The sequence below is a fragment of the Sylvia atricapilla genome, chromosome 7, assembly GCF_009819655.1.
Source record: "Sylvia atricapilla isolate bSylAtr1 chromosome 7, bSylAtr1.pri, whole genome shotgun sequence".
NCBI lineage: Eukaryota > Metazoa > Chordata > Aves > Passeriformes > Sylviidae > Sylvia > Sylvia atricapilla.
The window spans coordinates 38,176,126-38,186,833 of record NC_089146.1 but is presented as its reverse complement, the minus strand read 5'-3'; the positions used below and the strand labels follow the sequence as shown (position 1 = coordinate 38,186,833).

The window sequence follows — 10,708 nt, the reverse complement described above, 5'->3', positions numbered from 1 at the left end:
CCGTGACAGTGGGGGACACTGCGGGGACACTGGGGGGACACTGCGGGGACACTGCGGGGACACGGGGGACACTGCGGGGACACTGCGGGGACACTGGGGGGACACTGCGGGGACACTGCGGGGACACTGTGGGGACACTGCGGGGACACTGTGGGGACACTGTGGGGACACTGCGGGGACACTGTGGGGACACGGGGGGGACACGGGGGGGACACTGCGGGGACACTGTGGGGACACTGCGGGGACACTGCGGGGACACTGGGGGGACACGGGGGGGACACGGCGGGGACCCTGTGGGGACACTGCGGGGACACTGGGGGGACACGGGGGGGACACTGCGGGGACACTGTGGGGACACGGGGGGGACACTGAGGGACAGCAGCACGGGCAGTCCCCCCGAGGCAGAGCACGGTCTGTCCAGGGCCATGGAGCTGTCCCAGCAGCACGGCCACGTCCCCGGGGGTGACTTTGTCCCCAGCACCTGCCATCGGTTCCCGCCTGACCCGGGCACACCCAGCTCGGGCCCCGGTGCTGAATTATTAATGCTGCTCTGATGTCCCCCATCGTTTTTTCTAACCAGGCTGCGACACCAGGGACAATAAATCTGCATTTCTGACCATTCCAGAGGAACTGGCCCCAAAACTCCTGTGCCTTCCAGCAGCAAGGCCAGGAGCTCGACACGAGGCGATTCTACTGCTGCAAAATATTTGGGATAAAGCTGATCAGAGCAAACATTCTTTGCCTTAGCCACTTACACACCGTGGATTAGGGGAAAATCCATAATCTCTGTAGTTCCCCTCCGGTCTGGTTCATTCCCACGTGGAGGGAGCCGCTTGTACACAGCCCCTGCTCCAGCACAGCTCCCTGGCAGCTGTGCAATATCCCCGTTACAAGTGTAAATGAAGCCACGAAATAATCTGGAGATTATAAAGATTGTGCTCACGCTGCTAACGGCGCTGCCGATCCCCTGACAGGGAAAATGGATCTGCTCTGACAGAACATTCATCAGCACGCGGCAGCCCAGGCTCACCTGACGTGGAACACCATCCACACGCACTGGGAAATCTCTCCTGTTCACTGATCCGGGCCAGGATCAAACCCATCCGTGTGTGGGGACTGCTCCTGGCAGTGAAAACCCAGGTGGGAAATGGAAATATCAGCCAAAGTGCCAGGTCCCTCCCTGTCCCCCCGGCCACTGCCAAGGGGGGACACCTCCTCACTTCCACTGGGAATTCCAGAGCACTCAGCTCTGAGCCGAGAGGGGAAACTCGGGCTCTGGTTACCAACATCCATCCCCACGTCCTCCTCCCCAAAGAAACTCCTTCAGGGAGACTCCGAGGTATTTCTGCACCTGCCCCAACAAACTGGCAGCAAAGGGAGGGTTTTAACCAGTTTTATTGATTCATGCTTTCAGTCCTTATCGAGTTAAAAACAAGGCACATTAAATACATCCTCTTATTGCTCCATAAACGCATGCGGCTCATTCCAGATACCAAAGGTAATAAATAATGGCAGGAGAACACCAAGACAGTTATAAAAACGACCATCCAGCTTCAACCACAGCATGGAACAGCCCAGGCTGCGACAGGAACCTGACGACAGACCTAAGTGCCACGAGGAAACCTGCAGTGTGTCTGTACACGTATTTATACACACCCAGACACTGCAGGGATCCCCCCTCCCCACAGGGACAGGTTCATCAAAAATACAAAATACCCACGGAAAATCCAGTCATCTTTCATTTCACAAAAAAAAGAATAAAATAATTCTCATTCCTGCTTTTCCATCCCAGATCAGCACAGCAAGACAGTGACATCATACAACTCTTCCCACAGTACGTTCACATAAAAAACCCCAAAGAGCAAAGCCAACGTTCCTGCAGACAGCAGGAGGGGATAAATCAGCACTGCAGAGGTTTCCAGGTACACAGGCAGCTGCTGGGGGAGCACATGCAGTTGTCCCTGGCACTGCAGGCCTGGCTGTGCCGTGCAGGGGAGCAGGAGGGACACAAAGCAAATCCCAGGGACACACACAGCCAGGAGAACCCCACAGTCACATTCCAGATGCAAGATTAGCAACACAGAAATTGCATTTCGGGTACAACACAGAAATCCTGCTTTCCACGCACATTCAGGTTATTATTTTAACAATGCCAGTTAGAGAGGAGTGGAGAATTTCCCTTTAAACTGTACAAAAGCTGTTCAGTAGTGAAAATATTTTTCTTTACAAAAAACCTGTTCAATATATAGGAAATACTTTTCTCTTCACGTGGCCTGGAAAAGGTCTCATGACTTAATTGGTGGGTTTTTTTCCCCTTAAATGTTTGTTAATAATAGAATCCTGAACCCTTTCCCTCGCCCACTGAGCCACAATTACTGGGTGTTATACGTTCACTTCCCTCCATCCTGCAGGAGAGGTGGAACCTGTTACTGTGGGTTTGGAAATGCAAATATTCCACCCTTCACCTGAACATTCTGGAGCACAGCTCAAAAGGAAAAGCCTACCTTTTGACCACAGGAACAAACCCCTTTGATCATTAAAACATCCTTGTGGTGTCGGATGTGCCCTTTCCTCAGCCCCTGCTCCAAGCACAAAGCCAGAGCCTGAACAACATCTGCATCAAAAAACGAACTGCAAAAACCATCTGAGCCGTTTCAGGAGCTCATTTTAGGTGAGCCTTGCCCCTTCTTTTGTATCTATTATTTTTCAACACCTGAGTGTTAAATGTTTTTTTTTTTAAGGGCTCTGCTTCTGCAGCCAAACACGGCCTCTGCACTCTCTGTCACATCCCACCACTCTCAGCATCTCCATCTGTGGCTGGAACCATTTTCCCTGCTAAAACATCCAAGGAATCCTTGCTGTTCACTCCTGCCCCGTTATTTTCCATCAGTGGACGTGGCGACACCAGTTAAATACATCAAAGTTTACCTCAGCAGAAACTCTGAGAAGTGAAGCTTGGTTTGAGGTGAAATTGCTCTGCCCAGGGAATACAGCAGATGCCAAATCCAGCAGTAAACCAGGTTTCCCTGCCTTGTTCTACACCAGGCAGAAATGTCCCAGCTGATCTCAGCCCAATGCAGCAGCTCCAGCAGGGCTGGAAACAGCTCCAGCGAGGGCTCCACACTTTGGTTTTTTCATTGAACCTGCTGAAAAACAGCTGCTTTTTTCTAGAAAAGTTAGTAGGATGCAAGACACACATTTTGCTTTTTTCATTGTGTTTGAGCATTTTAAAATTAATTTAAGACTGTTGTGCTACCAGAACACGCCCCATCCTACAGAGCATCAGGGTTTGCCCCAGACTTGCAGGATTTTTTAGAATAAAATGCCTTTTGCCTTTATTTTACTGCACAAAGCACCACCTGCAGACAATGCCATTTATTAGAGGCAGTTTATTCGTGTTAACAGGGGAGCAGGGAAGCCGTTCCCAGCTTTCAGCTACATTATTACCTCGGGTGATTAATCCAGGTGTCTCGTTTTCCAGCTGGAATTTCTGAGTGGCCAAGTACTGGCCCCACTGGAATAGCAGGGCAAAGCCACCACCCAGAGAAGGCTCAGGACAGGTCTCCACCACCCTCACCCCCAGGAGGTGCCAGCTTTGTTCCTTTGGGCCGGTATCCCCACCCCAGAACACAGCTGTCCCTCTCTGCTCCGTGCTGCAGAGGCAAGATCGGGGATTTTGCATTTGCAGAACTGAGGGGGTTTAAGGGCAGGATTCACTCTGAGCACACACCGTGTGCTCCAAAGGTGAGGGTGGTGCAAACATCGTGCAGCCTGCATTCCTGAACCCCTGCGGGGACACCCCGGGGCTGCAGGATCCTAACCCAGGGTGACACACTGGGGACACCCCGGGGCTGCAGGACCCCAGCCCAGGGTGACACAGCAGGGACACCTTGGGGCTGCAGGATCCTACCCCAGGGTGACACAGCGGGGACACTCTGGGGCTGCAGGACCCCAGCCCAGGGTGACACACTGGGGACACCCCGGGGCTGCAGGACCCCCGGCGCCGTACCGGAGCACAGGGGGACGCTGAAGGCCAAGGCCAGGCACGGCGCTGGCTGCCGAAGGCTCCGGCTCCCGAGGCTCCGGTTCCCGAGGCTCCGGTTCCCGAGGCTCCAGCTCCCCGAGGCTCCGGTTCCCGAGGCTCCGGCTCCCGAGGCTCCGGTTCCCGAGGCTCCGGTTCCCGAAGGCTCCGGCTCCCGAGGCTCCGGCTCCCGAGGCTCCGGTTCCCGAGGCTCCGGCTCCCGAGGCTCCGGCTCCCGAGGCTCCGGTTCCCGAGGCTCCGGTTCCCGAGGCTCCGGCTCCCCGAGGCTCCGGCTCCCGCAGCCCGGCCCGGGGCGGCTCAGAGCCCGCCGCCGCTGCGGTCCACGGGGATGGCCTGGCGCCGCCGCAGCTTCTCCTCGGCGCTCTTCATCAGCACGGCCAGCCTGCTCCCCGACACACGGCCCTTCTGGATGGCGCTCATCAGCTGGGGACGCGGGGACAGGGGACACGTCAGGCCGGGCCGCCACCCCCCGAATCCCACCCCGCGAACCCAAAGCGCGGCGCATCCCCGGCTCCAGGAATGCCGGAGACTGCCCTGGACGGGGTGGGGACAGGAAAAGGGCAGGTACCAAACGTGGTCCACTCGGGAGCAGTGCAGACAGCACCAGTGCACACAGCCATCATCGCTGGGGGTTTCCTTGACACTGCTGAACCAGGGAGAACCCAGCAGTGGCACAGCATTTCTCTGGTTATCTGTGATATCTGAAGGATGCAGCTCACGGAAGATTCAGGATTTGTTTCCATTTAGGAAGGAACTGTTCCCTGTGAGGACAGGGATGCCCTGGCACAGGGCGCCCAGAGAAGCTGTGGCTGCCCCTGGATCCCTGGAAGTGCCCAAGGCCAGGCTGGAACAACCTGATGTCATGGAAAGTGTCCCTGCCTGGCTTGAAGATGAGCTTTAGGGTCCCTCCCAACCCACATCATGCAGGGATTTCACGATTCCTGATCCACCACTGATCCCAGACCTGCCCCTTTGCACCCACATGCCTTTCTCTGGAGAGACAATGTACTTGACTCCCACAATTCTTTCAAATCCAAATTCCTTTATAGACTTTTAAAACTAATTTGCTTTTAAGTCCTGGAAGCTGGACTCTGCTCTCTCGCAGTGAAAGCGCACTAGTGCTAAGATTTTAGTTAATTCTCTTTTATCCCATGGATAAAGCCAGCATTAGAGCTGAAATTACCTGCAGCCAGCTCTGCAGAGAGCACTGGGGAAGCAATCCACGCTTGCCAAATGCAATTTCTGACTCCCACTGACTGCGGGAATCCTTCAGATTCCTTCCCCCACAGGAAAAGCTGCTCCTTACACCTGCAGCTGGACCTGTGCACGTGTGGTGTGTTGTTCTCCCTGGCCTCCCCCGGTCCCAGAGGCGCAGGAGAAGGGAGGCACAGACAGGGCTGTCCCTGCAGAGGCACTGCCTCCTGCCCAGCCGCCCCCTGGGCCACCAGCCTGCCACAGCCTGAGCCACCAAGCTTTAAGGGACGGCCTTAAAGGGCCCTTCCCACTCAGAGCAGTGTGGCATTCCATGAGCCCTCCTGATTTAACAAGGGGCTGCTGCCTTCAGCTCCCCACAGCAGTTCCCATCACTGGCTGGGCACTGGGAGCTCCAGGGGCCACTCTCAGCCAGCCCATGGAGCTCCCCCAGCAGCGTGCAGCTGCCCAGACCAGCCCTGCTCTGCTCCCACCTCCAGGCCAGGCAGCCCCCAGCTACAGCCTGCTCTATTTTCCAACACAAACCTCCACAAATATTTGCCCAGGGGCTTGCACAAGTTCTGCGCTGAAACGCAATTACTTGGAAGTTTTCAGAAAGCAAACACCCAAGTATTGGCCACTGACTTAACAGATCCATTAAAAAATTAAACAAACATTTTATGTATTTTGCTCCTTCCATGGTAACCCCAGCTGGTTTCAGTGCCACCCTCCCTGCTTAGCCCTGGCTGTCCCAGTGATGGGTGTCCAGGGCAGGCACAGGGCTGTCCCAGTGATGGGTTTATAGGGCAGGGACAGGGATATCCCAGTGATGGGTTTATAGGGCAGGCACAGGGATGTCCCAGTGAAGGGTTTATAGGGCAGGGACAGGGATATCCCAGTGAAGGGTGTCCCAGTGAAGGGTTTATAGGGCAGGGACAGGGCTGTCCCAGTGAAGGGTGTCCCAGTGAAGGGTTTATAGGGCAGGGACAGGGCTGTCCCAGTGAGGGGTTTATAGGGCAGGGACAGGGCTGTCCCAGTGAAGGGTTTATAGGGCAGGGACAGGGCTGTCCCAGTGAGGGGTTTATAGGGCAGGGACAGGGCTGTCCCAGTGAAGGGTTTATAGGGCAGGGACAGGGCTGTCCCAGTGAACGGTGTCCCAGTGAAGGGTGTCCAGGGCAGGGACAGGGCTGCCCCAGTGAAGGGTTTATAGGGCAGAGACAGGGCTGTCCCAGTGATGGGTGTCCCAATGAAGGGTTTACAGGGCAGGGACAGGGCTGTCCCAGTGATGGGTGTCCCAGTGAAGGGTTTATAGGGCAGGCACAGGGCTGTCCCAGTGAAGGGTTTATAGGGCAGGGACAGGGCTGTCCCAGTGAAGGGTTTATAGGGCAGGGACAGGGCTGTCCCAGTGAAGGGTTTATAGGGCAGGGACAGGGCTGTCCCAGTGAAGGGTTTATAGGGCAGGCACAGGGATGTCCCAGTGAAGGGTTTATAGGGCAGGGACAGGGCTGTCCCAGTGAAGGGTTTATAGGGCAGGGACAGGGCTGTCCCAGTGAAGGGTTTATAGGGCAGGCACAGGGCTGTCCCAGTGAAGGGTTTATAGGGCAGGGACAGGGCTGTCCCAGTGAAGGGTTTATAGGGCAGGCACAGGGATGTCCCAGTGAAGGGTTTATAGGGCAGGGACAGGGCTGTCCCTCTCCAGCAGCCAGAGCCCAGCTGGGCTGCTCTCTCCCATCTGAAGAGATCAGCACTAACTCCCAAAGCCATTGGTTCTCCTTCCCCTTGGTTTGTTTGGTTTGGTTTTTCCCCTTTCCCCGAGTTCACTGCAGCTCCTCAGCTCAATTGCTGCATTTTGGGCAAATAAATACCCCTTTTTGCTAATGCTGGACACAACCTGTGAAAATTTTCTGCATTTAGATTCAACAATGCTGCTCTTATCCCCAGCTCATCTCCAGAGAGACAATTACCATTTCCTTTGCCTTGATCTTGTTTGTTTAACTTGACACAGTGAAGAAAGGGCTGACATTGACCAAAATCCCCAGCATTAATTTCTCTCCTGTTTGGCATTCATCATTGCCACCGGGCAGGGGAGACATGGCAGGCTCTGAAATACCACCCCAAAAAAGCCTCCTCAAACACCAGCCCAGCTGACAAACTGCAAATGCAAAGGGAGCAGCCTTGGGTTGGCTTGAAAGCCCCCCAAAAAGCAGATCCATGTCACTTTTTTCAGAGAGACTGGGACAATTGAGCCAATCTGGGAGTTAAAATGGGCCATAGGGCCTGGATGGGCTCTAACTACAAGCTCATTAATTAATTACTTATTTAGTTTATTATTATTATAGTTATATTACTATTTATTATTGTAAATACTTGGTTATTTAGTTGTTCATTATTCAGTTTCTTAATTTGCTCATTTTTGTAACAACCCTTAACAGCTGTGGATAATGTCAGTGTGCACACCTGTGCCATGCACCTTCCAATAGACACCTGTACCATTTTAAAAATATTTTTATCTACATAAAAATATTTATATATTTTACTCATTTTATAACAACCCTTAACAGCTACAAAATAGCTATTAAATATAAATATAAATAAACCCAGCTATTTATAAAAATAAAGACAGCTATATATAAAAATACATAAAAATAAATATATATAAAAATATAAAACCAATATGTATTTATATATATTTACTCCTTTTTATAACAACCCTTAACAGCTGCGGATAATGTCAGTGTGCACAGCTGTGCCATGCACCTTCCAGTGGACACCTGTATCATCTTAAATACTTTTATATATAATATATATATATTTACTCATTTTTATAACAACCCTTAGCAGCTGCAGATAATGTCAGTGTGCACAGCCGTGCCATGCATCTTCCAGTGGACACCTGTACCATTTTTAAAATATATTTAAATGGCATTTCTGGGCTTAAAATGCCAAATTCAGGTCTGGACTGGGGCATACTTTGTAAATTGGACCCGTTCTTTGAGTCTAACTGGGAAAAAACCCAAACCCCTGATTTCTAATCTGCTTGAGGACGGCTCTGTGTGCCCCAGGGAAGTCCCCAAAGTCCTCCTTTGGGAAAAAACCCCAAACTCCTGATTTCCTCAAGCTGCTTGAGGACGGCTCTGTGTGCCCCAGGGAAGTCCCTGGTGTCCACCCCAGCCCCAGGCAAAGGGAAGAAGTCCCTGGCCGTGTCTGCAGTTCAAAAGGCAGCCTCTCCTGGAGGCAGGAGCAGCAGTACCTGCAGGAACTCGTTGAGCTCCACCTGCCCGTTCTTGTTGAGATCCACCTCGTTGAGGATCTCGTGCAGCGTGTTCTCGTCGATCTGCACGCTGATGCTCTGCAGGGAACAGCACAGCACAGGGGGCTCAGCGCCCTCAGCCCCCACAGGGAGCCCTCCCTGGGGGGCTCAGGAGCACAGGGCAGCTCACCTGCAGCACACGCTGCACGTCCACGATGGTGATGAAGCCTTTCTTGTCCTTGTCAAACATGTGGAAGCGCTTCTTGTACCTGCCAGGGTGAGGCTGGCACGTAAGGGCTGCCTGGGGGCTGCAGGGCACAGCAGCACAGCAGCTCTGCTGCCTCACTCACCTCTCGATGTCTGAAGGCACCAGGCTGATCTCAGAGCTGTCTGTTAACTGGTCTGTTTTCACCTTGTAGCCCATTTCGTAGTACAGAAACGTTTTAGCGGTTTCAAGCTCCTCCTACAATGAAAACACAAAACCTTGGTATCTGGGCCAGAGCAAGTTCTTACCCAAGTATTTGGTTTTTTATACTTTGTTATTAGGTTCTTCCACTTAACCAGTTCTTTTCTAAGGTCCCAAAATTAAGCAGATGGCAGCTGGAAAGTATCCAAAAGTTAAACTTGGGCACTTTTTACTCTTGGAAAAATGTATCCAGGCCAGTAAAGATTTCTAATTTCTGTGTAAATGCTTTCAGGACCATCCACACCTTCAGTCACACACACTCTGTCTGCCCTTTTCAGGAAGAACAGGCCAGGCCTACAAGATGTCATTTCTCTCCCACTTGATATCTTAGTGTGATGATTCACCCAACTGTCCAAAATCAGGGAAAAAATCAGGGAGCTCAACACCAGGCAGGTTCTTTATGGTTACTGGAGCTCCCTTTGCTGAGGCAGATCTGTTGAAAAGTGTCAGCGAAGCAAAATAACTGACAGAAAGGGACAGCAATGCCAAGCCTGCTTTCATTCCCAAGGCTGGGGAGCAACAGGATACAGACCTTCCCCTTCCCTCCAGCCCCTGGCCGATCCCAACCCACTTCTCAGCCATTTGATAAAGTCTTCAGAACTCCACAAACGCACCAAGTGACTCATTCTCCCGGGCATAAAACATCGCTCGTAGTTTTCTATTCAACCGAGGCCGTTAACACGGAAACTCCCCAAGCAGAACAAACCAGCCCCGGCTGAAAAAGGAGCCCTTTGTACCTTCTTCTTCTGCTCACACCAGTTGAGCTCCTTGGCCATGATGTCCACGATCCTGGGCAGGGCCTCGTGGGCAGCCTGCACGTTGAGGAAGGCCAGGCGGGTGCGGCGGGAGATGATGTCCACGGCGGTGCGGGCGTACTCCTTCACCCCGTACACCACCTGTGGGCCAGGGCACATCAAACACAGGGCACCTTCAGCTCCTGCTGAGCCCCGGGGGCTGCCAAAGCTCCCCTTGCCCTGGAGCACCTTACACAGTCCACCCGGGATCAGGTGTTCGTGTGTGAAGTAAAGAAATGGGCGCTGTATAAGTATTTGATCATGAATTAATGTATTAAGGTGTGTATATAGTGATATATGGATATAAAGTGTGCTCCAGGTACAGGCACAGGAAAAATCTTGGCCTGCCCAAAGGGAAGGGCTCAAGGAGACGTTTCACGGAGCCACTAAGCCAGGACAGAATCCCAGAAGGTGACGTGGTTTTCCCACATACCTCAGCCTCGATGTACGGAAATTCAGACACCAGACGTTTCCCAACAATGGGCCACCTCTTCCCTGTCACCTGGGCTATCTTGGCCACCTCGAAAGCCTTGCCCCCGTAGGTGGAAGCCAGGTGCTGAGCCACCTGTGGGGAGGAAAACGAATCCAGCAGGCTTTGAAAGCACATGAAAGACACATTTTCCTTGACCATTCCCTCACCCCCAGTAACAAGCAGGCTGCCAGGGGTGCTGGAGTGTGACAGTGTGGGAGGAGACCCTGTGTGGTGGAGGTTGGAGCAGCTTTTCCAGCGTCAGTGATGCTGTGTCTGTGTGTCCCTGCTGTGTCTGTGCCACCAGCACTGACAGCAGCCCTCTGCCACACCCTGATCACGCTGGTGCACAGCTCGTGGGGGGACCCAGGGATGGCAGACTCTGGCAAATCAGAGTGGTTTTAAGCAGCAAGCAGTCAAGTTTAGCAGGAAGGACAAAGGGCAAGATGATGAACATTTACTAACTTTATTTCTGTTAGAACTCTCTCTGCCCCAG

The 10,708-nt window shown here is 52.9% G+C and overlaps 1 protein-coding gene across 1 annotated transcript in view; it reads right to left on the bottom strand.

Annotated features, from left to right (window-relative positions):
• Positions 1 to 4,310: 4,310 nt before the first annotated feature.
• Positions 4,311 to 10,708, bottom strand: part of GPD2 (glycerol-3-phosphate dehydrogenase 2) — a 49,162-nt gene continuing 42,764 nt past the window's right edge. Inside the window, exons 12-17 of the mRNA XM_066323223.1 lie at positions 10,177 to 10,308; positions 9,687 to 9,845; positions 8,834 to 8,946; positions 8,674 to 8,752; positions 8,484 to 8,582; positions 4,311 to 4,465 (exon numbers count right to left, since the gene is read on the bottom strand). Of these exons, the coding sequence (XP_066179320.1) occupies positions 4,340 to 4,465; positions 8,484 to 8,582; positions 8,674 to 8,752; positions 8,834 to 8,946; positions 9,687 to 9,845; positions 10,177 to 10,308 (708 nt within the window). The 3' untranslated portion in view covers positions 4,311 to 4,339. The remainder of the gene's footprint in view (positions 4,466 to 8,483; positions 8,583 to 8,673; positions 8,753 to 8,833; positions 8,947 to 9,686; positions 9,846 to 10,176; positions 10,309 to 10,708) is intronic.